Source organism: Podarcis bocagei (assembly GCF_964188305.1).
Source record: "Podarcis bocagei genome assembly, chromosome: 7".
Taxonomy (NCBI): Eukaryota; Metazoa; Chordata; class Lepidosauria; order Squamata; family Lacertidae; genus Podarcis; species Podarcis bocagei.
The window spans coordinates 38635049-38662322 of record NC_138132.1 but is presented as its reverse complement, the minus strand read 5'-3'; the positions used below and the strand labels follow the sequence as shown (position 1 = coordinate 38662322).

Below are 27274 nucleotides of genomic sequence, written 5' to 3'. Positions count from 1 at the left end.
TTGCCACTGGTATGTGGCCTTCAGAGGGTTACCTAGAAGGGAATATGGCCCTTAGGCCAAAGAGTTCACCACCCCTGCTCTGCGCTGAGTGGCAGACCCTCTCAACTAACACTTCCAGTGATGATGCACCCTGTTTCTATGGAAATATGTCTGCTGCTCTTGTAATATTCTGTAGTGATTCCCATTGAAATGAGACTCACCCTAGTTCAGGGAATAGCAAGCAATTGCAAGTTTTACAGGGACAGGAATAATTTGCTTCAGTAAGAGTTTAAGGAACTGCTTTTACAGTGCATTGAGCTGTTGGTTCATTTAGCTAAATACTATGCTGACTGACAATGGCCTTCCAAAATTTCAGGCAGCATTTCCCACGAGTCTTACCTGGAGATCCTAGGGATTGAACCTGGACCTTTCTTGCCTGCAAAACAAATGTGACATTTTGTTTCTGTTGTGCAACTGTATATATTTACAGATTGAGGAGAATGCAGCATATATATCTTGACAAAGTGACCTCCAGCCCAGCAAATCTTTTCTGGTGTTATTTTTTTAAAACAACAACAACAGCATATATTTATTTATTTTTTAAGAATACAGCTGTAAAAAGTCAATAGGATGTACAGTGGTACCTCGGGTTAAATATGCTTCAGGTTACATACGCTTCAGGTTACAGACTCCGCTAACCCAGAAATAGTGCTTCAGGTTAAGAACTTTGCTTCAGGATGAGAACAGAAATCGTACTCCAGCGGCGCAGCAGCAGCAGGAGGCCCAATTGGCTAAAGTGGTGCTTCAGGTTAAGAACAGTTTCAGGTTAAGAACGGACCTCCGGAACGAATTAAGTACTTAACCTGAGGTACCACTGTACAGATAAACAAAAGAAAACTGAGAAAACTGTAACCATGACTGTGACTGAGTGAAGTACATACGTTGTTTACATTACCTTCTTCATCTTCAGTATTAAGAAATAATTATGGTGCAATGGCAGGTGACAATTTATATCAGAAAGAAATCTGCTGTGGGGTTACCTCACTCATTCTCAAAGCGGCTGACAACACAGAAAGCAGGGATGCATCTCAAAATCAACCATCACAAGAACAATTTTTTAAATAACATAACGAAACAGCAACATAATAGCAAATGTAACAACATTTAAAAACCACAAAATTTCAGCACTATAAATATAACATCACACCTCCTGGCCATTGCAAAAATGACAAGGAAGCGTGACAGTTCCCCCTTGGTTGAACAGGAAATTCTTAGCCTCAGGGTCGTGGGTTTGAGCCCCACGTTGGGCAAAAGATTCCTGCATTGCAGAGGGTCAGACTAGATGACCCTCGTGGTCCCTTTCAGCTCTACAGTTCTATGAGCTAGAAACACCCCACCCATCATCGTATTTGGTACTGAGAACAGGTTGTGGGCAGGCTAAAAGCCGTGGCAAGCAGTGGCACCTGGGCCGTTTCTCTCCTCCCCAGAGAAGAGCCAGCCAATTTGCTCCAGAGGGGCTAGAAACATAAAGAGGACGCAGCGCCCCCTCCCCGTTGGCCAAAGAGTTCCCCGTCGCCAGGAGCAACCAAACCCCACCCTTTGCCCCGCCCCTTCCTGGTTTCCCTTTTTTTAGTGGCTGACAAGGGCAGCGGCGGTCACATGACAGACCGAGTCCGACGAAGCAACATGGCTGCGTCCGAGGGGTAAGAAAGAGGCGCTGCTCCTGCTGCTGTTGCTTGGCAGGCTGCGGAGCAAAGCAGGCAGGCAGCACCGACGGCTGGCCGGAGGCAGAGGGTGGCTGGCTGGCTTGCAAGATTCCTTGCAGGAGCTGGAGGGAGGAATAAGCAGCACTCTCTTTGCCTCTTGCGGGAGATTCCTTCTTTGAAATGCTGCTGCGAAGCATTCACACGTGTTCCAGATTCCCTCCGGTTTACGCCCCCTCTGCGACCTCTCCTACGAGTTAGTGGGAATGGGGTGTCTCCTGACGTGCACGTCGCCCGTGGCTGCGGGTGCACGGGCAGCCAATGCCACGGGTCCCTTGGCTTTCTCTATTCTCCTCTCCCCATCTCTCTATCCATATAGGCAGCAAGCGTGGCTTAATGAGCTTTAGGCTGTGTATATGCCATACGTTTAAAGCACACAGACCCAGAACCTTGGGAAATGTAGTTTGACCCTTGGAGAGTTGCCGTTTCTGCCACCCTTAATCCTGGGTTGTGGGAGAATTCGCTTTAAATGTGTGCTTTCAGCTGTGAAAGCCATTGTGAAGTTTATAGTATTCTATGCAATGCTCTTGTTCTGTTCCCTTTTCCATCTGTTTATAACCTTACTATGGGCAGCTTTGTACTGACGTTTCATTGCTTTCACTTCAGAAGTTATTATGGATAATGCACAGGAATGTCAAAAGGGGTGGAGGGGAGCCAAAGGTCAGTGCTGTTTTGTGTGCAAAAGGTCCTAGGTTCAATGCCCTGCATCTCCAGGTGTGGTTGGGAAAGATCCCTGCCTAAAAGTCTTGGAGAGCTGTTGCTAGTTCCTTATGAGGATATGTGGGTGTCCTTATTTTGATGTTAACAGTTTGAACTGGACTTTAGTACAGTACTTCTTTTCAGATTCAATATTTGTATCAATGGGCATAATCTGCAGTTGTTTTTATTTCTTGGGGAGACGTTGGGTGTGGCTTTTCCAAGTATTTGTGTGTGAGAGAGAGTTCTTTTTTGTTTTAACCACCACTCCCAGGCCTAAAAATACGATGTGTGGCTGTCCCAAACAGTAAATGTTGCTAAATGTGTTTGCGTTCCAGCTATTCTGTAGCAGCAACAAGATCTCTAGGTAAAATTCAGTGGTAGAAATTTGCATGCAGAAAATACCATGTTCAATCCCTAGCATCTCCAGGTAGGGCTGAGAGAGATATTGTCTGAAATCCTGGAGCTCCATAACTGGCCAGTGTAGATAGTACAGAGCTAAATGGACTAATGGTCTGACTCTGAATAAAGGATCTTCCTATGTTCTTGTTCTAGGGCAGGTTTTTTTAAGGTACTCTCAGCCGGAATTGATTTGGGTGATTAAGCAAGTCCAATGTACAGTAGGAAGAGAAGATTGTAACAAAGAGAAACTCACATAGTGATCCATGGGATAAAAACTGGTCTCCGCATGTGAGGTGCAGTGTATTCCATATAGCTGTGTAATAGGGATGCATTTTAAAATTAAGGGATCTGCCCGGCCATGGTTTCTGCCAGGCTTGTCTTTGGCCAAGTTTGGCACACCCATTGCCCTTTCTGCTGTACAGTGGTGCCTCGCAAGACGAAAATAATCCGTTCCGCGAGTCTCTTCGTCTAGCGGTTTTTTCGTCTTGCGAAGCAACCCTATTAGCAGATTAGCGCTATTAGCGGTTTAGCGGATTAGCGGCTATTAAAGGCTTAGCGGCTAAAAGGCTATTAGTGGCTTAGCGGCTTAGAAAAAGGGGGGGGAGCGAAAAAAAATCGGAACACTCGCAAGACGTTTTCGTCTTGCGAAGCAAGCCCATAGGGAAATTCGTCTTGCGAAGCAGCTCAAAAACGGGAAACCCTTTCATCTAGCGGGTTTTCCGTCTTGCGAGAGCCAGTGTGGTGTAGTGGTTAAGAGTGGTAGTCTCGTAATCTGGGGAACCGGGTTCGCGTCTCTGCTCCTCCACATGCAGCTGCTGGGTGACCTTGGGCTAGTCACACTTCTTTGAAGTCTCTCAGCCCCACTCACCTCACAGAGTGTTTGTTGTGGGGGAGGAAGGGAAAGGAGAATGTTAGCCGCTTTGAGACTCCTTAAAGGGAGTGAAAGGCGGGATATCAAATCCAAACTCTTCTTCTGCAAGATTCCTCCTGACCCATCGACTAAAGCAGGGGTGGACTCACAGCTCCAGTCAGCCCCAGAGTCCAAGAACATCTGTAGGACCACAGGTTATCCATCCCTGCCTTGAAGGGAGATATTGGTGACCTAATGCAGCACCTCTTGATTCTAGTATTGGCTCTCTTGTGTTTCCCAGTACATCCCAGTGTATAAGCACAACTAACAATGTCCTTCTAGGCTCAGGTGGAACAGCTTTCCCCAATGTGGTGCCCTCCATGTTTCAGATTGCAACTCCCATCAGCAGTCAGCATGTCTGTGCTAGTTGGGCCTGATAGGAATTAAAGTCCAAAATATCTGGAGGGCATCAGGTTGGGGAAGGCTGAGGGAGAGTAAGGCATATGCAGGCATATCTCTTGGGCTGTGAGTGATTTTTGAATTGCAGCAACACAGTGTTTCTGTGTAAACAATTGCTTTCTGCTTCCATTTAATTTCCCCCATTTAATAAAAAAATTGGTTGCTTTCCTACCCCAAACATTTTTTCAAAGCAACTGTTGGACGCTCAAAATCCTATTAAAAATCAGTCGTGCTTTCTTTGTGCTTCATCGCGGGTGCCACAGATCTATTCATTACTGTTGTAATGTTAAACCTCATACTGTAAAAAATGACCTCGTCAGTCTTAAGGCTTTTGATTAAGCGAATCGTAAGTTTTGTCCATACAAAACTTGGATTCTTGATAAAGACGATCAAAGTCCTGACCTTGTTATTTTTCAGTAGGTTTGCAAAGTATGTCACTAGAGGAGCACATTAAGTTCACATTGTGGGATTTGCGAAGTGTTTTGCAAAGAGACTTGAGAGAGCTGAATATATCTTTGACAAAAGAGCTTGCTGCCTCCTACTGTGCCCCACAGATCTTGGGGAAGCTTGGAGGAAACTTTAACTGTGTTTAATATGCTCATCCATTCATTGTATAGTATGAATGAGTGTATTAAACATTTCCTTTTTTCCATTGCAATTGCAGTGGCATGAAAAGAAGGACTTGCTTTGGTGTGATCATGACTTTGTTAAAGTTTAAGCATTCCTCTTGGCATTAATATAGCACCTCCTGAATTGACAAAGTACTGCACATAATGATCTTAACCCATAAGAGAGGTCAGAATCTTCCTGTTGAGGATGTGGGTGGGAAAAAGGTCAAGGAGTGAGATTGCACACAGCTTTGTGTGTGTTTATTTATTTCATAAAATTTGTGCACTGCTTGATTGTAAAAAACAACCGCAAAGTGGTTTACAAAAAAATGTACTAACTACCTAGTTCCCGTTTCCCATGTACCATGAAATCTGTGTTTTTTACCCAAGGATGGAGCACCCCTCCCTCCCCCCCCCAAAAAAAAGAGAGGAAAGGGGATTTTTCTCTTTTTAAAAAAAATGATATTTATTACTTTTTCAACATTTTCAACACAACACTACAAACAAAAAAGAAAAGAGAAAAAACAATACAAATACAATACAAAAACACTACATGGACTAACAAAACAAAGCAAAAACCAACAAAAACAATTTAAAAGCACCTCAAACATTTTCAATATCTTATATTTCATTCACTTGTTTCCAGCGACCTCCTCACACCTCCCTTTTTGTATTCCACTTCTATTAATTGTTTCAGCAATTCCTTTCCATCTTACTCTGTTTTCTATCCTATAATTATCTTAACACATTCTTGCCTTTTTGTCCTTTAATTTTCTATTAATCTATTTATACTTAATTCCTTATGACATTTCTACTAAAGCCATATAACTTCATTCCAACATTTTTCTAACATTCCTTAATTTTACAATATTTCTATTAATAGTCTTTAAACTTTTTCCAATCTTCTTCCACCGACTCTTCTCCCTGGTCTCGGATCTTGCCAGTCATTTCCGCCAATTCCATATAGTCCATCAACTTCGTCTGCCATTGTCCAACACTTCAGTGTTTTCAAGAAGCAGCCATTCTCTCAACCAGCAAAAAGCAGATGGTGGGAAGGGGATTTTTCTCAAGGTGTTAGAAACATAGTTTATTGAAGGCTCAACATATTTCAGAAAATTCACAATTCAGTGATACATTTTAAGGAATCCCAGTCCCAAAACAAATGAAAGGAAAAATGGGGGGGGGGAATAAGGATGATACGTTTTTGTATAATATGTTTTGTTTTAATTTTGAATATATATATTTTTTAAATAAAGGTAAAATAGTTCCTTATTGCCTTGACAACTGCTGGGGTAGCTCAACAAGGCTGTTGAGTTCAGACATAATGCAAAACCTTAGTTAAATCAAGCCATGGTTTGTAAGCCAACAAGAAACCATGGTTGCACATAATGATTATTCTGCTGGGCTGGGATTGGACATTCAGACTAACCACAGTTTAGTGTCATGTGCAAATCCAGGTTGTTGTAAGAATATGGTTGGGGTGTGAGGTTTCAGGAGCTGCATTGTTTCACGGATGCATTGCACAACCTGCATGTCTTTCTGGCTTACTTCTTGTGCTTTTCCTGTTCTCCTGGCTTACAGTCATAACTGTGAAAGGAGATGTAACTTCCAGACAAAGAGAGATCCCCCCTCCACTGTTTAGATCTACTTGGCAGACCAATGAGGCACTTCCAGCCCAATTTTTCACTTCCCACCCTTAGAAATACACTTGCCAATTTTTCCTAATGCCCTTGTTCCTGTGACTTTCTCAGCAGACCAACACAGAGAAAATAAGGAGAGGAATATTTTCTTGCCTCCCTATTTTTCATAGGCTTAATCTACACAAAGCTTAAGATCATGCTGGTCTTAAAGGCGAAAGGTCAGGGCTAGGGTTTTTTTTGGTGTGAAGTTGCTTATTTGCTTCAGGCAGTTGCTGTATCTTTCCGCTGCTGTTTGTTCCCAAGGAGGGTTGGCTGAAATCCTCTTCAAAGTGGAGCCCTCTTCTTCTATCCCTTTACATTTTTATCTTGCCTTTCCTCTGAAATGTTCACAGCTGCAGTTGTAACTGGGGTGAGGGTAGGGGATGGGAGCCCCTTTTGATGTTGCTGGACTCCTGCTCCCAGCACACCCGGCAGCCAGCATGCCCAGTGGTCCAGGGGGTTGATGGGAGCTGTAGTTCATCATTGCTCTCTGTCTCCAACTTGCGCTGCCTTTGGTGGATAACAGAGTTCGCTTTCCAAGGACTAGGTCAGGTGGTGTTGTTTCTCTTGCATTGCTAATGCAAATCTCCCTTCTTTTCATAAGCTGGTTTACCCATTTGGGGATGAGGGAGAATGGCACATTCAGACTCTTAAATTCAACACAAGATTTGAGAGAAATGATGTGAGAGGCCAGCCCCAATGGATTTGCTTGGTCGTCTTTCTGCTGTTGTGTAGCGAAGCCTTGTTCTTGGGGAAGGTTGAATAAAATTTGCCTTCTCTTTTGGTGATTTAAAATCTGTTACTTCACTGAACTTTCCCATGTTGCAATTCATGTATTTCCTGAACAAGAATGCATGCTCTAAACATAACAAAAATGTAATTATGCTGAATCTCTAAACAAGTTAGGAACACCATCTGAAGCCTGTGGTCATGCAGCCTGCTCCAGAATTATATCTGCTTGGAGACTAGAGGCAGATACATTTATGGTCCTTTCTAGACACTGGCCAAGGTACTAAATAGAATTACTTCCTTGGAGAGTCACTGATGGAAGAGCTGCCACTTCCAAAACCCTTTTGGGCTCACATTGGCCAGGGCAGATGGTGGGGAGGTGGCTTTTTATATTCTCTGCCAACCCCTTCTCTTCTCTGGTTCTACTATCTTACCATTGGGAGGGAGGCATATCCAACTCCATGGCTGGCATAACCCACCTCTCCAGTAAGGATTGCTTGCTTAAACGCAAGCCCTGTGTATGCTTCTTTCTGCATTGCAGGGGGTTGGATTAGATGACCCTTTGAGTACCTTCCAACTCTACATTTCTCTGATTTGAAAGTAACCTCCAGCAAAGGTACTGGAGGACTTCAGTGTAAAACATGCGCAGAGGGCCGAGCCCTTTCTAGGAGCTCATGATTACATGGCAATTTATTTAAAAGGCAACAGTGTTTACCTTGGGGGGGGGGCAAGCACCCGAGAGGTAAAAAGTCTATGCCTTTTTAGATGGCCGTGAGAGCTATTTTTTGCTTTCAAACTGAACACGCTGCAGAGTTCTGGGAGTGGGGAGGGTGTGAGAAAATAAAAGATTACTCAGCTGGGCTCAGCGGGTTTCTGTGGTGAACCACAGGGTGGCAATTCCTAGGCAGACTTGCTAATCCTTGAACATATATAAGTTGATTCCATTTGATAAGTTCCTGGGCTTCTTAGGGCAACAAAACTCTGGTATCTTTGCTGCAGTGGGTGGACAGGCTCAACCATGATCCTTGGTCTAGTAGCAAGCAACAATAAGCATATATATGACTTACCATATTTTTCCATGTATAACACGCCCCAATGTATAAGACAACCCCTATTTTTGGGGACACAAAACTGAGGAAATGGGGGGAAATTGCCGCGTGTTGTTCAGCTTTTTTGGGGGGGATTGCCCAGACTTGTTCAGTTTTTTTTTTTGGGGGGGGTGTATTCACGAAGCCAGCAATCGTCAGCCCACTTGCCACCAGCAGCCAACAATCACACGCCCTATTGTCGCAGCAGCCAATCACCAGGAGACATTGTTGCAGCCACCAATCACCCGCCCAAACGCCGATGACAATCTCCTGCTCGCGGCAGCCACCAATCCCCCGTCCCATCTCAGAACTATCTGTGTATAAGACGACACCAATTTTTTAGCACTTTCTTTTAATTAAGAAACCTAGTCGTACACAGAAAAATATGGTAACTGTGGCATTTATCAAGTTTTATCATGATTAACTTCAAAAGTCAGAGATTTTCCCCATTTCTGCTCCCGTAAATAGAAATGTATCCTTTAACTCAGGGGTCAGCAACCTTTTTCAGCTGTGGGCTGGTCCACCGTCCCTCAGAGCATGTGGTGGGCCGGACTATATTTTGAAGGAAAAAATGAACAAATTCCTATGCCCCATAAATAACCCAGAGATGCATTTTAAATAAAAGCACACATTCTACTCATGTAAAAACACTGATTCCCAGACCATCCAGATTGAGAAGGCAATTGGGCCAGATCCGGCCCACGGACCTTAGGTTGCCTACCCCTGCTTTAACTCCATTGCCGAGATCAGAGGGAACACTCTGTCTCCAAAACCCCATGTATTCCCTACTCCAACAAGCCACAGTTTATTGGAGCAGCAGCAGTGTTATGTCTGAATTGGGTCAAATGTGTGTGTTATGGCCTTGTAACTTCTTAAAAATTCTGTAAGACATAAGTGGTTCTCCGCCTCCCAACATGCTTGAACTCTGACTAGGTTGACTTTTATTATAAAGAGAAATGATAGAATTGTAGAGTTTGTATGGAATCCCTCAAGGGTCATTAGTCCAACCCCTCTTCAATGCAGAAATCACAGCTAAAGAATTCCCAACAGATTCTGAAACTGCTACGCCTGCATTATAGGGCTTGGACCAGATGATCCTCAGTGTCCTTCCCAACTCTACAGATGTACTATATAGAAATAGTAGAGTTTGTCTCCCCTGCTACTTAGTGGTTTATATGCAACCAGTCCTGGCAAGACGGTCACTGTCTGGCTCTCCCAGGGATTCTACAGGGGCGACTCTTGCCAGATGACATTTCATTGCTCAACCATGCTTGCCTTAACAAGTCATAAATAGATGTGGTTGCCACCTAATCATGGGAAGGGCAGGAAGGTGATAGAACAGGATCTTTGCTTTCTTAGATGAATTCTTGAGAATTTGCCTTAGGTTTGGGATGGGCAGCTGGAACGGAATCTGTCTACCCCTCCTCTCCCTCCACGGCCCCTTGATCTTGAGAACCTCCTCTGCAACCACAGTCCCTTCTATGTTAACGTGAGCAAAAACCCTTCCCAGTGTGGATGGCGAGGGGTGTTGGCGGTGCACTTCCCTGGTTATGTAATACAGCCATTCACTCCGCAGAAGCTGAGGCAGGGTGGGAAGGTGGCAATGTGTGGACCTTGCTTGCTTGGAGGATAGGCTTTGCAAGGGCTTTCCTTGCTGTCCACACCAGGGGGGAAAGAGATGCCACAGAGTCCTTTGGCTTGAATCCCGGGACAAGTAAGAACCAACGTTGCTGGCCTTTTAGCAAAAATAAGCTGCTAACCAGGGCTTTAGAACAGGGCAGGGGCTAACCTTCTTACAGTCTGAGGGCCAAATTAGGAGTCAGCCACCCTTCCGAGGGCCACACACTAACAGTGGGTGTGGTGAACACACGTGCATGTGTGTATACAGGTGTTTACATTCACCACAGTCACTCAACACTCATGCAGACACAGCACTCTCTGTCTGTGTCTCACTCACACAAACGCAGTCGCACACACAGCTCTCCCTCATGCGCACACCATTTTTGCGCACTGAAGAAGTTTGACCTTTGGCTTTCGTGAATTGTCTCCAGGTGTTACAGATTAAAAGTTCCTTTATGCTGCGTTGGCTGCAGGAATTGTGCATTTTGGACTTTTGATCCTGAAACCGCGCTGAAGTTTGCTCTTTGCCGGCTACGAAGCAAAGGTTACCTTCTTTTGCACGTTTTCTGTTTTCTGAGAAAGCCATATAATAATTAATACATGAGGGAACATTTCACTGAGCACGCTCAGGTTAATGCAGGTTGATAGAAAATATATATCTACATCTTAGCAACAGCTGAGCATAGTAACAGCTTGTGGCTGAAGGCATAACCACTAAGTTTGTTCCTTATTTTCTACTCTTGAGTTGCTGGAGGGGCCCATTCCATGTAGCTCAGCTGAAATAAGTTGAACCTGAGAATGTGAGATGTTTGTTGGCTGGTGCTAAAGTTGATCATTACTGATCTCTCGGTGGGAGTAGGACCGTGTGGACAATTGGGAGTTTGCTTTCATGGATCCATCCTTTACTCCTCCACCAAGTGGGCGTAATGCTTATTCTCCAGAGGCCTGCTCCAGGCGTGCACACAGCCAACAGCTAGCAAAAGCAGAATACATTATGCAGAAATGAATGTGCAAACTTGATTTTTGCCTCTGGGAAGACAATGGAACAAAAGCACAGAAATAAGGTTCCAGATGTCGAGGGCAGCATCTGTGTAGCACAATCCGCCCGTCAATAAGTGAAGAGGCGATGAGATGGAATGGAATTGTAAGTGCAGCTCAAGTCAGATGTAGTTCCGGTACGTAGAATCATCGAGTTGTAGAGTTGAAAGAGACCCAAGGAGTCCTCTAGTCCAGCTCCCTGCCATGCAGGAATGTGTGTGTCACCTTCTGGTGTGAGTCCCTTTGAGATGCTTACAGGCCACGTAGTTAATCTAACGTATTGATTTAAATAGAGCCACTGGTGGCAATTCAAGCCCAGGATGAGATTTTGCCATCTGGGTATAAGGCCAACTTGGGAATTGAAATGACTGTGGTGGGAACTGGGCAGGGCACATGCATTCCTGTTGACTTTCTTGGTGGCTTCCAGTGTCATGGTATCTTTCTGGAGTGACTGGCCAGTGTGGGGCTTGGACACCCTGTTTTGCCATGGACTGTTCTATCTGGTTGGTCGATCGCTGACGGTGGTGCAAGATGGGTGGAGAGCCTACTGGGTCCTGCTAAGGTTTCATCTCCTTCGCTGTGCTGCTTGACATCTGCTGGGGGAGGTCATCAAGGGTTTTGGTATTGGGTGCCATCAGAGTGCTGATGACTCCCGACTGGAATTGTAGTCCAAAACACCTGGAAGGCCCCAGCTTAGGGGAGGGCTGCTCTTGTTGCAAAAGCTAATGTTTCCTTCCTCTTTCCAGGCCGTCTTTTTGGCTGGGGAACGAAACCTTGAAGGTTCCAGCAGCGCTCTTTGCCCTGAACAGAACTCGCTTGTGCGAGCGGCTGAGATCAAACAAGGATGTGCCAAAGAAATCCATTGTCCTCCTGCAAGGCGGGGAGCAGACCAACAGATACTGCACTGACACAGGCGTTCTGTTTCGCCAGGTAAGATTTAGCATGAACAAACAACAGACTTATCTCTTTTAGCTCAGATCTCAGCCCCTTTTATTAGTTGCTGGCTACTGTCCACCAGTGGAAAAACACACACATCGCATACCTATAAGTTGTTGTTGTTGTTGTTGCTGCTGCTGTTGATTTATATCTATCTATCTATCTATCTATCTATCTCACCTTTTCCCCAGTCTGGGACTCAAGCTGGCTTACCCAAATAAAATAGAAAAAGCTAAAAACCTAGGAAGGGCAATCATGAAAATGTAATTAGACTTGAATAGAATTAAAATTTAAAAGATCAAGTAAAAACACAGACAACAATAATAAAAACATCATAGCACCAGGCCTTTCTTCAAAAACAGTCAGTTCCCAAAGGCTCTGCCTCAGGTCCTGCTTAGGGGTTCCCCATAGGGGCATCTGGGTGGCCACCTTAAGTGAGAACAGGATGCTGAACTATATGGGCCATTGGCCTGATCCAGCAGGCTCTCCTTATGTTCTTACATTCTTGATAGTTATCTTTCCTGAAACACTGGTGTGCTTGGAGTCAGCTAGTGGGCTTCTGATTTCCTTTCTCCCTCCACCCTTTTGAACTGTGCATTGGTTAATACAGCAAATGCTTGATCAGTCCAGGCCTTCTTCTGCAGTGTTTACCAAGAATTATTTCACATGGCTCTTACTGTCCTGCATCAGTTAATTCAATGCATAATTCAATGCTACAGAATCACTGTCCCGTGTGGGCTGGCTCATGGTGGGCTCTTTCCCCTCTGCCTCCACCGATTCCCTTTCCAGGAGCTTTTGACCACCCAGCTTGGATATATCCATGTCTCTGAGAGTCCTTGATATATCACCACCCTCCCCCTAGGGACTTGCTCTATAGCTGCTTCCTGTCTTTGTCTTAACCCACAAAAAAAGACCAGAGAGCTTGCAGAATCTCTTGCCCCAGCATGCTTGTTCTTGTTAACCTATTTCCCCTGGTCTCTTCTAACACAGTGCAAGTGAGATTTCTCAGCCTCTTAGAGGTGGGGATGAGGTTGTAGTTCAGTTTTGCTCTCAGTTTAATCTCTGCTGATGTGTTCCAGGATGGTTATCTGTTTTACAGTCATGTAGGCAGGGTTGATTGAGGCACAAAATGGGCAAAGGTTGTGCCTCTTATGGACCGTTGTTAAACTTAAGTAATTTGTGCAGTTCATGTTTCCTTCTCAGTGGGGTGCAGTTAGGCACGTATTCAAGGTAGCTGACGGAAAGCCAGATATAATCAACTTGCTCAGAGGTTTAGTGTGGGCATTTGGTCAGACAGGATGCCATGTTTCAACTTATCATTGGTCTTGGGGCTTGATTAAGTATGAGACTGTAATCCTCTCATCAGCCAATAGGTGTTGCCTGAGGAGTCAGGATTTAGGATTTAGCAGCAATACCCTTAAAGATCCACAATTTTAAACTTGTCCCTTAAGCTGCCAGTCAGCTTCCACTGCAATCAGTAGAAAGGGGACTCCTGCTTTATGTATTCTTGAAGACCCTCTTCAGTTGATGGGAGTCTTATGGTGGGGCAAGAAAGAGAATGGAGAGTTTGCCCTGCCCATAGAAATAGGTAGTTGCAATTTGATCCTCCAAAAATCAATTCTGTTAGTGTAGTTGGTGCTGGTAGAGTGCAGCGCTCACAGTTAGAAGGAAGGAAGATGTAGAATTCTCAGACTGTCAGTGTACAGCCAAAGGGTTCCTATTATGGAAGGACAGATGAGCAGGGCAGCCTTCCCCTAATGTGGTACCCTCCAGGCTGCTTGGGCTCCACCTCCCGCCATACTCAGTTAGCACAGCCAATCAATCTCTGGGGCTGATATGAGTTGCAGGACATCTGGAGGGCATCCATCCTGATGTGCAGTTAATTGTGTGGGCATGTTTAAGTGGGGTTGCTCCACTTTGGAGAGGCCAAGCTGGTGCAGACAGGAACTGAGCAGGATCACAGAGATTTCTCCCATATTTTGCTGCTAAGAAAATCTGTGTATTATGAACACCTGTATTTTATTATGTATTTCTTATTATAATTGTATTTATACAACTGTTTTGATCTTTATATTGTCTAGGTATCCTATTACGTGCTGGCATTTGCGTGTGATGTTGTAAACCTCCCTGTGGTTTTCACTATATATAAATAATCATAGGGTTGATTTTGGGACGGGTATTTACTGAGACCTTCTGTGAACATTGAAGGACGTACTCACAGGCACTCCTTCCTGGGAGTGTCACATTAGTGAACCCTTGCTCTTGTTACTTCTCTGTCCTCTCCAATGGGATCAGAGTTCCATTGAAACACTACACTTCTGAATAAATGTCTTGAAGTTCAGGGTGCTCAGCATTTTAATTTTTGTTAGTTCCTCCCACTTTTTTTGGCAAGTATATCCATGTAATCAGGTTGCCTTTTTAGAAGTGGCGATAGAGGTGATTTGGAGGGTGTTTTGCATTATGTTCAAAACCTTTCAACCTGGTGGGTCCCTTTGCCACAGGTAGTGCTAATCTGTATTGACCTTGACATCTTTCCAAATACCCTTTAAAAAAAAAAGGCAAGAGCGGAGAACTGGCATAATGGAATGCTTTTAAATTCCTTGGTTCTAGGAATCCTACTTCCACTGGACTTTTGGAGTGACTGAGGCAGACTGCTACGGAGCAGTTGAGGTTGACAGTGGAAACTCCATCCTCTTCATCCCGAGACTCCCTGACAGCTATGCAGTTTGGATGGGAAAGTAAGATCTCTTCCTTCTTTCTTCCTTCCTTCCTTCATCTGGGGAGAGACCAAAGAAAGATTTGAACATAAGATTCATTTCCATCTGGCAATAAAAGCAGTTGTCTACCTCACACATGTCAGATCAAGTTGTTGTCCGGTGGATCCCACCAAGGCCAGTGGGCAAGGCCTCCAAGCAGGGGCAGACCTTGCTTGCCTCGTCACTTTATTCCAAATTTTAAAAGGCGCATAAAGCTTCTTTAGAAATGAGTGGCAGAAGCAACCTTTTCCTGAAGGGTCTGTGGTTGTTTGCTGCATTATTATTTCTATGCAGGCAGCAACGGGTAGAATAAGTTTTTTTTGATGAAACATTAAACTGTGAGATGAACGCTAATGGTTTTTTATTAACTGTATTTATTATTTTTATTAGTTTGCAAAAATGTCTACACCGCGAACATTAAAAATATATATAATTGTGGAGCAACATTAAAATCAGCAGTAAAATTACATACCATCAACGTCATCGTTAATCATTAGTCTGCCAGTTTGAAAGGTACATTCTTTTTTATTTTCAAAAACACACCAGGATTTTTCTATTATGTATCTGTTAGTGTCAACTTTGGAGTTTCCTTTTATTGATATTTATTAAATTGGTATTCCGACCTTCATCCAAAGATCACAGGGCGATTCACATTTCCCCTCCTCTACTGCCAGCTTTGGCTGCCTTTCTAAGGCATGAGAGGGTAGGGCAAACGGTGATCTTAAATCACTGAGTGGTGAAGGTTGGTGGTTTTTGTTCATTATCTAGGATTGTTAAAACCTGTGCAGAATAAATGGGTTATTTATTAAGTCAGTAGTGCTGGAGTGAATGGAGTGCTAGGGGAGGGGTAAAACCTCTGGTGGGGGACATGTCATGTTCCTTCTGGGGCAGTTTGTCCACTTTTGTTCCCCACCCTGCACTCCACTCTCACCTGTAGCTCCTAGAAGTTGTCAGCATACAACAGTGGCCACACCCCAGGAACAGCTTCTACAGGCCAGCTAAACCAGGTGAGGATAGCCGATGGGTCTTCAGTGAGTTGAGGACTTCCTCTTCGTGCAAAGACACAGGCTCTGGCAGATTGAGCGGACAAGACCAATAGTGACTCCAGTGGTCCAGAAGGCAGTTCCTGCATGTGCTGTAGAAGGAAGTGAGGGGCAGGCAGGATTCATCAGCCTGGGAAGGTAGTCCACCTAGGAGAAGGGAAACTGATCCTAAACCTCCACTGCCTTGTGGCTATCTTCATTCATGAGAAAGGCTTGAGCAAACCCAGAGGAACAATCTGTTTGTGGGGCATCTTAGGGAGAAGAATAGGCTAAGGAATAAACCCAGCACAAATCCGGTCCCTAAGATGGTTGGATGGCTCATTGTACTCCTCCTTCCAGCAACTTCTGCAGCCAAGCTGGAGCCAAATGTATTGCTCTGCTTTCCTTTGGACCACATCAGCATGGCTGAGAGGGGGTCTTGTCATCTGGGCAGCGCAGGACCTCCATACACATTGTCTAGGCTTGCGCCCCAGGGAGGTCACTTCATTGCTGCTTACCTGGTGAATAGACTTCACCCCTGAAGGCGCACTCCTTTGCCTCTCCAGACAGATAGATGCCAGCAAGGGCTAACTGCAGAGAGACCCTGAGACGTCTTTTCTTTCCTAAATGTGGTCTGCAGGCTGACCTCTCTTTCTCCTCTCCCTCACCTACGCTTGTCAGCCTCCTTGTTTATGTCCACCCCCAAATTCTTGTCTTTCTCTTTGCTTCCTTAGAGAAACTATCAATAGCTCTTTGGGAGCTTGGACTCACATCAGTAGTAATGCATTCTCTCTGCATCATAATTATATGTACACTGTGCCTAACAAGTCACAATTTTTTGGCCTCTGCACTGTTTTTGGAATCTGGGATTGTTTCTAATTTAATACTTTCTCTACCTCTCTTGGCTTGGATAGCTTCTAACTGGAGCAATTACTCTTCTTTAAACACTAATTCCAGCCCAAAGATACGTCTGCAGCCATTCCTGCATGGCAAAGTGTTTCGGAGCAACCATATGGCCAGGGAGGGTTTCTGTCTCTGCATGGAGAGCGTGATTGTCTTGGCACTATCTTGGCTCCAAGATTGCTTTGTGGTTGCCTTTGTTGTAAGAAGGCCCGCCTATGTTAGCAGAGAACCTACCTCTCCTCTGAATCCCACTTCTGCCTTTTGTCTTCTCCAAGCTTGAGTGTTGGAGAAATTTCTGGCACGAAAGATTTTGAATAGGAATCTAAGCTGTACTTCTCCAGATGGTGCTTCATGCTAGGGGCGGATTGACTAGCCTTGGTCTGTTTTGGACTGGCACTCAGTCGCAGTATTTTGTTTTGCTACTTATTTAGTTTGTTTGATGTGGAATACCAGCCTGTCTCTAGGTGCCTTACAACAAATTTGAAAGCAAAACCTTAAAAGTGCAGGCAAAAGCAATTAATGATTGTAATAAAACAAAAATCAGCACCATCTACAAATTGGACAACTTCAGAGGCTAGCCTCATCTGCCCCCCTTCTTACTTACAACCAGTTCAGGGACTGATCCTGCTTGTCTGCCTCCTCCTTAGTTTCAATGTTGCTCTTCTAGAGCTTACCAGGGAAGAGGATGAGCACTAAACTAGAATGAGATGGCTCTGGCGCCACCTACTGTTGGTCTCCCTGACTTCTGCCCTACCAGTTTCAATGGGAATTAGCCACCACAGGAAAATAATTTTTATATTAGTTGCAACTTGGGGGGAAAAGAGAGGTCCCAAACATGCAGACAATAGCATCCTTCTCATTGTATTTCATCAACTGCCTGAGATAACAGGATGGTTTCAACCTGATGCCGAAAAGAGAGTTCTCTTCCATCCAGTCCAAAATTCACAAAATGCAATTGTGTGCCACTTTAAGGATATGGCATATAGAGAACCCATCCAGCTGGACTTGGGCCAATTGCATTCACTGTCAAGATGCTTCTGGGCTCAATTTATGCTTAGAAATTAATTGGAGGCCTTGCCCCTAGGGCCAGTCCCAGATGCAAGGCTACAAGATGAACCCCTGGAAGCAGTACCGCTCCAGCCTGAGGATGTCACATTGCCAGCCTGTGACTTGGAGAACTCCATAGTAGAAGCCCTAATACTCCTGAATCTTTACATTGATTGCCTTGGTTGTTGAATGAAGTTCCCCCTGAGATCATGAAGGTTGGAAGAGCGCTGTGGCTGGATCAGGTCAAAGGCCCAACTAGTCCTGCATCCTGTTCTCTCACTGGCCATGTAGATCCTTTGGGAAAGCCACAAGCAAGACCTCATTGTAATAGTAGTCTCCTGTTTCCCAGCAGCTGATGTTTAGAGGCATTGTGCCCCTGATCCCGGAGGTAATATGTAGCCATCATGGCTAGGTTGTTTGGTAACTCTCCTCTCCTATTGTCCTTTTGGAGAGGATGATACACACACACACACACACACACACACACACACACATACATACATACACACATATACATACCACTATGTGAAAAGGCCAGCTAACAAGTGATTTTAATAAATAGTTGTGGGCAAGGGAAGTTCCCTCTTGGGGAAGCTTTTTTGCCATAATTGACCATCTCATTGAATGGCCGATGGTGACAAACTTCTGTGGAACCCTCCAGGGCACAGCGTGAAAAAAACCACTGGTGTAGTGGATGCATTCCAGAGCACTGGATCTCATCAATCTTCCACCCACACTTTAAATATTTCTTTCCCTCCCTCCCCCCACCCCATCTCTCTCACACACTGCTCTGAAGAAGCACACAACAGTAAAAACCCAAAATAGGCATAATATTTGAAGAAAACCATAATAGAACTTTATGCAAGACCGAAATGATAGCCTACAGTTAAAAATCTGCAGTAGAAAGGAAACATCACCCTTGCAGTTGCCTTCATAAAGATGATGGCTTTCTGTTGGTTAAATAAAACATATGGAGTAATAATGATGCTATAACACTTAGAAATCTTCACAGCAACACCTTAAAATGTATTTATTCCCACCTTGTATTGAAGAGACAGCAGTAGAGAGGGGTTGACACAGGAAGTGGACACCTCCTCTTGGCTGTGTACTTGGCGTCCTGTGTCTAGGGATCACGGCAACATTTCTCGGGTCTTCATTGCAATGAAACCTTAGAAATTTGTGCTTCAAATTTTGCAGTGCTACTCTTCAATCAAAAAATATGAGTATTGGGGGGGGGAAATGTATACAAAAATAAAAATGTGTTCACATTTTTGGGGGGCTGTAAAAAATAAATAAATACAAACTGGGGTGAACTTTAGATGGAAAAAATTAGAAACTGAAATGGACATTCTCTGAACAAATCTGTATCAGACTGTAGGCGTCTACATGGGAGTCACATCACTAGTTCCGTGTTTTGCCCAGGGTGTGTACATTTGTCTACATGTAAAGCCCTTTCACACTGACAGTGATGTGACCCCCCCCCCAGGTAATGTTTGCATCAACAAATCATGGTTTGCATCTAGCCACTGAAACCAAGTTTAGAAACCCTACTAAACCGACAGGCCAAAGTTATGGCTCTTTCTCCACCTCCAGAGTCTGCTATGCTGCGGAGGTGGGAGCATGTGAAGGCGGTGAAAGCGGAGAGGATGAAAAATGAAAAGCAGTCAAGCAGCCCCAACCCAAACAGGGTTGTACTCTGGGAAGTTCAAACCAGGATTTGGATTCTAAACTGCAGCCTGGTTCGCACAGCATGGCAAGCCCAACTAGGACTTAGCAAGACCACCTTTAGAACTTGTGGTCATCTGGTGAAGCTGATTGTTGGCAGATTCAGGGCAGATAAAATAAAGGACGTCTTCATGCAGCACATAGTGAAAGTATGGAACGTGCTCCTGCAGGAAGCATTGATGGCCACCAACTTGGATGGCTTTAAGAGAGGATTGGACAAATTCATGGAAGAGTGGGTTCATAGAATCATAGAATCATAGAGTTGGAATAGACCACAAGGGCCATTGCGTCCAACCCCCTGCCAAGCAGGAAACACCATCAGAGCACTCCTGACATATGGTTGTCAAGCCTCTGCTTAAAGACCTCCAAAGAAGGAGACTCCACCACACTCCTTGGCAGCAAATTCCACTGTCGAACAGCTCTTACTGTTACTATGCTTACTATGCTGTACTCCCACCAATGGAGGCATCAATACTGTAGAATACTGCTTGCTGGAAACAACAGGAGGGGATTGTGCTCTTGTGCCACCAATGGAGGCATCAATACTGTAGAATACTGCTTGCTGGAAACAACAGGAGGGGATTGTGCTCTTGTGCCACCAATGGAGGCATCAATACTGTAGAATACTGCTTGCCGGAAACAACAGGAGGGGATTGTGCTCTTGTGCTCAGGTCCTGCTTGCAGGTTTCCCACAGGCATCTGGTTGGTCACTGCAAGAACATACTGCTGGATTAAGTGGGCTCCCTTTGGCATAATCCAGCAGGCTCTTCTTGTTGACATGAACATGTGGCCTCCCAGATAGGAGCCCAAGCCTTCATTGATCCTTCTTGGTCCTTTTTGCTCCCACACAGTGCCAAGCTAAGATTTGGCTTAGTGTTCTGTCCCAACCTGGGCTTGTGATTAAACTCGCTCCTCAAACATGCCTACATTTGGACGATATGCTAAGACAAACCTTGGCTTAGCTTAGCATGGCACAGGAGCAAAGAGGTCTGTGGTGGCTCTCAGTTTCTTTCCAGGAGTCAGGATGTCTGTTCAGTTCAGGTAAGCCATGGTTTGGCTTACTGTGTAGTATGAACCAGGCCAGTGGCTAGCATAAGCCATGGTTTGTGACCTAATACCTGAGTTGAGCCATGGCCACTGTACCCTGCCACAGGAAGTCTTGTCTCAGTGAAAGAGCTCCATAACAAGAATTCCTCATGACTTTTGACTCCTTGTTTATTTTGATACAGTGTGTTTTTAAGATTTTAAAGCCTTCCTTCAAGTTGTTTTAACACCCACTTAACGGATGCCTTTATGTACAATTCCTTAACAAATCAGACGCCATAAAAACTCCCATCTTGCTGTAGACTTTTATGCAGATCGGTCTGGCTGTTCAAATGTTGCTTCACGGACAGCAGGGGTGTTAATCTTCTCTTTCTGTTGCTGCACTCAGTTGCTCTCAAAAAGCAGTGATCTGTATTAAAATAGAACTTGCTTACAGATGGACACAGTGCTAGATTACAAATTTGATTATGAATATTGTAATTATCTTCTCCTCGCCAGCTGCAATACATTTCCCCCATGAAGATAATTTTGTCTCTGTGCCAGTGGGCTTCTGGGAGGCTAATGCAATATAAAATAATTATTGAAATAATAATACCTGGGAAAGGGGCATATAATGTGAGTTGTGCTGAGAGAGGAAAGTGCAATGTAGAAATTGAAGGGAAACACAAACCTCACCCTGTTAAGGTGTGTGTGTGTTTCAGTTAATGCATCCTGCCACCTTGATTCAGAAATTGGTGCTGATACTGAAATATGTAGCAAGCTTTCCCAGTAAATTCTGTGGGGTGACCTGGCCTATGTACGCATATGGGTACCTCCTCCGCATGGTGATTTCTTTGGGGACTTAACATCAGAATGATAGAATGATAGAATTGTAGAGTTGGAAGGGACCTCATGGGTCATCTAGTCCAACCTCCTGCAATGCAGGAATCACAGCTAAAGCATCTCTGACAGATGGCCACCCAACCTCTATTTAAAAGCCTCCCAGGAAGGGGAGTCCACAACCTCCCAAGGGACACCATTCCACTGTCAAATGGCTCTTACTGTCAGAAAGTCCTTCTTAATGTTAAGTTGGAATCACCTTTCTTGACTTTTGAATCCACTGATTTGGGTCCACCCCTCTGGAGCAGCTGAAAACAAGATTGCTCTGTCTTCCATTTGATAGCCCATCATACGTTTGAAGATGTATTCATACTTCTTCAAGATGTCTTCTCTTCTCCAGGCTGAACATACTCAACTCCATTCTTAAGGCTTGGTTTCTAGACCTTTGATCATCTTGATCACACTCTGCACACCTTCCAGCTTATCAATAGCCTTACACTGTGGTGCCCAGAACACCAGTGTTTTGTGCATGAGTTTAAAACTTGGGTGCTCTACCTCCCTTTTCTCCTTTGATTCAGCTACAAGGAAAGCTCAACAACTTTGGTCAATACAATGGGTAGACCACTGCCAGTTTGTTGGGTTTTTTTAATAGTGGGAGTAGATCACAGTCTCTTGGAAGTTGGACATGCCTGAAATATAAGAAGAAAAACTTCCAAGCTCCTTTTCCAGCTGTGTTGGAGGGAGGAAGCAATGAGTTCAGGCCTGTTGACATAATGGTAAACCATAGTTTACTGTTGCTTCTGGACAATAGTGTGTCACTAGTGGAAATGAATAAGGCAACTGGAATGGGTTGCTGGATTGGAGCACTTGTCTTCTATTACTTGAGTTTGCTGTCACTAACACCAATCTCTTGGAAATTAGGTGGATTATAAATGTGAATCCCTGATGTTAAGGTTTAAGCCAGATCCCTACATCTGGTGCTTGTAGGCTTCCGTTTTGTTGATTAATGTTGCACCTGCCATTTACCTTGCCTTAATTATAACTGACAGAATGAGTTGGTGTATTGATTAAAGTGATTTTCTGAAGCAAAACGTACTGTAAAGCAGCTGGTCTGTGTGCCACATATGGCAAAACAATGTAATTGCTTTACAGGGGGATATCATTGGCCTGGAATGTCCTGGTGTGAATGAATATTGGCATCCAACCTTACACCTGTCATGAAAAGGGAAGGAAAAGAGAATAGAGAGGGAGGCCTTCCAGGCCAGCTCTCAGAAGTCTCCCCCCCCCCCAAGAAAAAAATGTGCTTCTGAAATACTGTAAATTTTTGGCTCACATTTATTCTTGGGTTAAGCATTGAACAAGTGAACAGGAGATGTGGCAACAGCTCAGCACCAATCTCACTCTTGATGATGATATTATTACATCCATTTGTAGCCCACTTAATATCTGAAAGGCCTTGAAACAGTTTGCAATACAATAAATGTTATGAGACTATGTCAAATGAGTCACATAGCAAAATACATAGGCGATACCCATGTTCCTAAACATAATATCGAAATAAATAAAATCGGAGAGCCCTGCAAGGCAGTTTCGTGGAACCTTGGTTCTCGAACGACTTAGTTGACAAACAAATCAGCTCCCGAATGCTGAAAACCTGGAATTAAGCCTTCTGGTTTTTGAATGTTTTTTTGGAAGCCGAACGTCCAATGCGGTTGTTGGCTATTGTTTCCTGGGTGCCTGTGCCAATAGGAAGCCAAGCCTTGGTTTTCAAACATTTGGGGAGTCAAATGGACTTATGGAACGGATTACGTTCGAGAACCAAGGTTCCACTGTACAGTGTAAAATTTCAGTCAACACACATGCATGCTATCACTCTCTCAATCTCACACACCACTCCTTTCATGCAACCAACTGCAACCATTCAGTGTACCACAGACATTACTGCCAACCACTCATAACGTAAAGCATTCATGCTGTTACAACTTGCATACCAAGGGCCACTGCCAAGCATACCCATGTCAGGTGCACTCCTAATCTTTGAAGCACTGATGAGTTCATCCCCCACCCACCCACCCTGAACAATATGATACTTCTTTCTCATCAGTCAACTGAGAGGGGCCCAGATCCAGAGCAAGCTCTCATCCTGGTTGTTGGAACTCAGTATTGAGTTTGGACTGCCCAAGAGGTTGATTCTCTCTTTTACCAAAGCATATCTGTTCTTGCTCCTTAGCTTCCAGGGGGTCATACTAGTTGGCCCTTGGGGGGGGGTGTTCCTTCCAGTTCTTTGTTTCTGTGGAAAAGATACTGAGAAGAACGGTGAGGAAACAAGAAAAACGAAGGTGCCTCGGTAAGAATGGCAGAATGAGGAACCATGCTCTCTGTCTCTCCGCCCCCCCTTTCCCACAATGACTTTTAAATATGTTTAGTTTTAAGTGCCACCGTTGGAGAGGAGAGACGCTGGCTGAAGGATATTTGGTTGGGATGGCAGGGGAGAACAGTCGGCTGCCAAGACTCCCTCCTTTCGCTGTTCTTGGCTCATGCTTTCGTGACATTCTGCGATGCGGCACATTATACTCGTAATCAGGTTTCGGCTGTGCCACTAAGCCTTGCATTCCTTTTTGGGGGAGCTGTGTGGGGCACAGGTGTGCCATCTGCGCTCACATATAAAAGCACTAAGCTCTCTCTCTCTGAAGCAACACATTTCATTCTGGTGGAACCCCAGCAGCCTCCCATCTTTGTGCAGCAGCCTAAGCGATCCATTTTTGACCGTGACTAGATGGGGCGACCCAAATAAGCTTTTTATTGGGCTATTGCAGCCAACAGGCACCACTTAGAGCTTTTCACTGAAGAGCCGTTGGCTGCCTATTTTTGCAAATGGAGGTGCATCTTCAACGTGAGAAATGACTCGTGGAACAACACAATTTAGTGGGGGCGTCATTCTGCAGATCTTCTCTCTCTCTCTCCCCCCCCCCCACTCTGGGGATTTTTTTTATAAAAGTTGCATTGCTCTACATAACAGAGGTTGTTTTTAAATATTTGGCACTGTCAGAAACATCTGTTAGTGCCTCCTAAAGTCTCCCGCGTTGCGCGTGCTGGATAGGTTTGACACCCTCTTGTTTAGTTAACACTTTGCCATCTGTGCATCTGATGTTAGTGTAACGAGGAGCGAGTGTGTTGGCGAGCATCTTGACAGCTTTTAAACGTCCCTTTCGTCTTGCTCCAATTTTTCATGCCTCGTTGATGGCTTCCAGCTTGGCGCGGCGAATTACCATAACCTTCCCTTACCTTTGCGTTCAAGCTTCTTCCTTGTACATTTTCACTCATGAAAAATTAGGATGTTGATGAGCTGCTCCTAGTGTCTGTGGATTGCTCCCCACCCCGTGTGTGTGTGTGTTGTGTGTGCAAGAAAGATGCTTGCTGTGTGAGGAAATATATCTAAAGAAAATTAGATGAGAGCTATGAGGCTGTGGTGCATAGTTGTTCACTCTCATCAATCAAAATGTTGACTGGAAAGAGGCCCCCCCCCAATTTCTTAATAGGGTGGCAGATTTTTTTCATGTTTTGAAAATTATTTTTAATACGCTTAATACAGGGTTTTTTTTAAAAAAAAGAGGCTACTTTTTAAATTTTCCACCTTTCTTCTAAGGAGTTCAAGGGAGTACTTCACCTTCTCCTCCCAAAAGCCCTGTCAGTTCCAATAGGCTGAGACACAGTGACTAGGGACTCTGGTGGCTGAGGGGAATTGCACTCTGATCTCCCAGGACATCATCCAAAACTTGAGCCACCACTCAAGGAAGCACCAAGATACCTTCTTTCCTGTATAAGAGAGGAAGATGCCACTCAGATGATCCCTCCTGTGGCCCATGCCCACGCAGGCTTAAACAGGTTGCCCCCCCTTTTTTTTTTGCTATAAAGAACTATTTTTCTCATACACAGATCCAATCCATTTTGCCTTGAGATTTTAAAAATCAGATCCCCGTGCTAGGTGTTATTATTTTTAACAGTGATGGGCTTAGGGCAACATCTGGAGGGCCACCAGTGGCCCAGCCCTGTTGCAAAACATGTACCTTGTAGCCCAGAATACAATGTAAGCAAATTCCCACCATAATCGATATCCATAGCTCTTTCCGGACATAGATGGACATCCGGGTTTCCAAAGCTTCCAAAGCAGCCTCTGTGAGAGGTGGGGGAGCAGCAGGCTGGACTTGCTCTGTCATGTAGCATTTTCCAAATGAGCCTGCAAAAGTTCTACACCCACCTCCCATATGTACCCATGCTTAATAATTCGTGTCCAAGGAACCAACGCTTGTCAGATGCTTCTGCCAGTTTCCTTTGGTGCAAACAAGTGACTTCCTAGTGTTGTTTCTGGAAGGTTCAATGTGTGCATGTTCACACCAGTTAGTATGGAGGGGAGCAGTGGTGCGGGAGCTGTGCTCATGTGGTGCCACAACGCATTTGCAGCAGCAGACTTACAGCAGGAGTGGGGAATTTGGGCGAGCAAGCCAGCTCCTTTCTCCCCCACACCCCATGGGCCTAGTTTGATAAGTTCATTTGCAAGCCAAAATGGATTCAATTTGCATATGAGAAAAGTAGTTCTATAGCGGGGGGGGGGGGAGGCAGAATGTTTAGATGACACATGTCACAGCTGCAGGATCAATCCCTGTTAATCACCTGACATCATAATTCTTGTATAGTTTGAAATCCACCCATGTGGGCAAAAGTGCTGCTGTTTCCAAGCTCTAACCATCGGCTGGCCTGGCATCCAGAGTTTTGCAAGTTGCAGGGATCAGCTGATCTGTGCTTGCAAAGCATTATTGCAAGTGCCACTCATCATCTGGTCAGTGATACCCGCAAAGCTTCCTGCAGCCCATTTCATAGATGATGTTTGGGTGGGCATGAATTGGCCCGAATGGGGGGGGGGAGGATGAGATTCCCCACTGTTGGTATATGGTTTGTTCCATGGGTTACCTTATCCCTATTGGATAGGAATTGGCCAGAAGAATACTTAAGGAATGTAATGTGGATGTTAAACACTGATATCATCTAGGTTTCGCCTCGAATAATAATAATAATAATAATAATAATAATAATAATAATAATAATAATAATTTATTTGTACCCCGCCCATCTGGCTGGGTTTCCCCAGCCACTCTGGGCGGCTTCCACAGAAACCAAAAAACACTAAAATATCATACATTAAAAGCTTCCCTGAATAGGGCCGCCTTAAGATGTCTTCTGAATGTCAGGTAGTTGTCCATCACCTTGACATCCAATGGGAGGGCATTCCACAGGGCGGGCGCCACCACCGAAAAGGCCCTCTGCCTGGTTCCCTGTAGCTTCGCTTCTCGTAATGAGGGAACCGCCAGAAGGCCCTCGGCGCTGGACCTCAGTGTCCGGGCAGAACGATGGGGGTGGAGACGCTCCTTCAGGTATACTGGGCCGAAGCCATTTAGGGCTTTAAAGGTCAACACCAGCACTTTGAATTGTGCTCGGAAACGTACTGGGAGCCAATGTAGGTCTTTCAAGACCGGTGTTATGTGGTCTCGGCGGCCGCCCCCAGTCACCAGTCTAGCTGCCGCATTCTGGATTAGCTGTAGTTTCCGAGTCACCTTCAAAGGTAGCCCCACGTAGAGCGCATTGCAGTAGTCCAAGCGGGAGATAACTAGAGCATGCACCACTCTGGCCAGACAGTCCGCGGGCAGGTAGGGTCTCAGCCTGCGTACCAGGTGGAGTTGGTAGACAGCTGCCCTGGATACAGAATTGACCTGCGCCTCCATGGACAGCTGTGAGTCCAAAATGACTCCCAGGCTACGCACCTGGTCCTTCAGGGGCACAGTTACCCTATTCAGGACCAGGGAGTCCTCCACACCAGCCCGCCCCCTGTCCCCCAAAAACAGTACTTCTGTCTTGTCAGGATTCAACTTCAATCCATTAGCCGCCATCCATCCTCCAACCGCCTCCAGGCACTCACATAGGACCTTCACCGCCTTCACTGGTTCTGATTTGAAAGAAAGGTAGAGCTGGGTATCATCTGCATATTGATGGACACCCAGTCCAAACCCCCTGATGATCTCTCCCAGCGGCTTCATATAGATGTTAAAAAGCATGGGG

The 27274-nt window shown here is 44.9% G+C and overlaps 1 protein-coding gene and 1 long non-coding RNA gene across 2 annotated transcripts in view; one reads left to right on the top strand and one right to left on the bottom strand.

Annotated features, from left to right (window-relative positions):
* Window positions 1-568: 568 nt before the first annotated feature.
* On the bottom strand, window positions 569-1544 carry LOC308591566. The gene is made up of 3 exons (XR_014010191.1): window positions 1377-1544; window positions 868-1039; window positions 569-623 (listed from the first exon to the last, which is right to left on the bottom strand). It is a non-coding gene; the product is annotated as an uncharacterized lncRNA (long non-coding RNA).
* Window positions 1545-1615: 71 nt separating this feature from the next.
* The window catches only part of PEPD (peptidase D), a 128124-nt gene continuing 102465 nt past the window's right edge, over window positions 1616-27274 (top strand). The window contains exons 1-3 of the mRNA XM_081203384.1: window positions 1616-1682; window positions 11658-11841; window positions 14458-14585. Coding sequence (XP_081059510.1) covers window positions 1639-1682; window positions 11658-11841; window positions 14458-14585 — 356 coding nt within the window. The 5' untranslated portion in view covers window positions 1616-1638. The remainder of the gene's footprint in view (window positions 1683-11657; window positions 11842-14457; window positions 14586-27274) is intronic.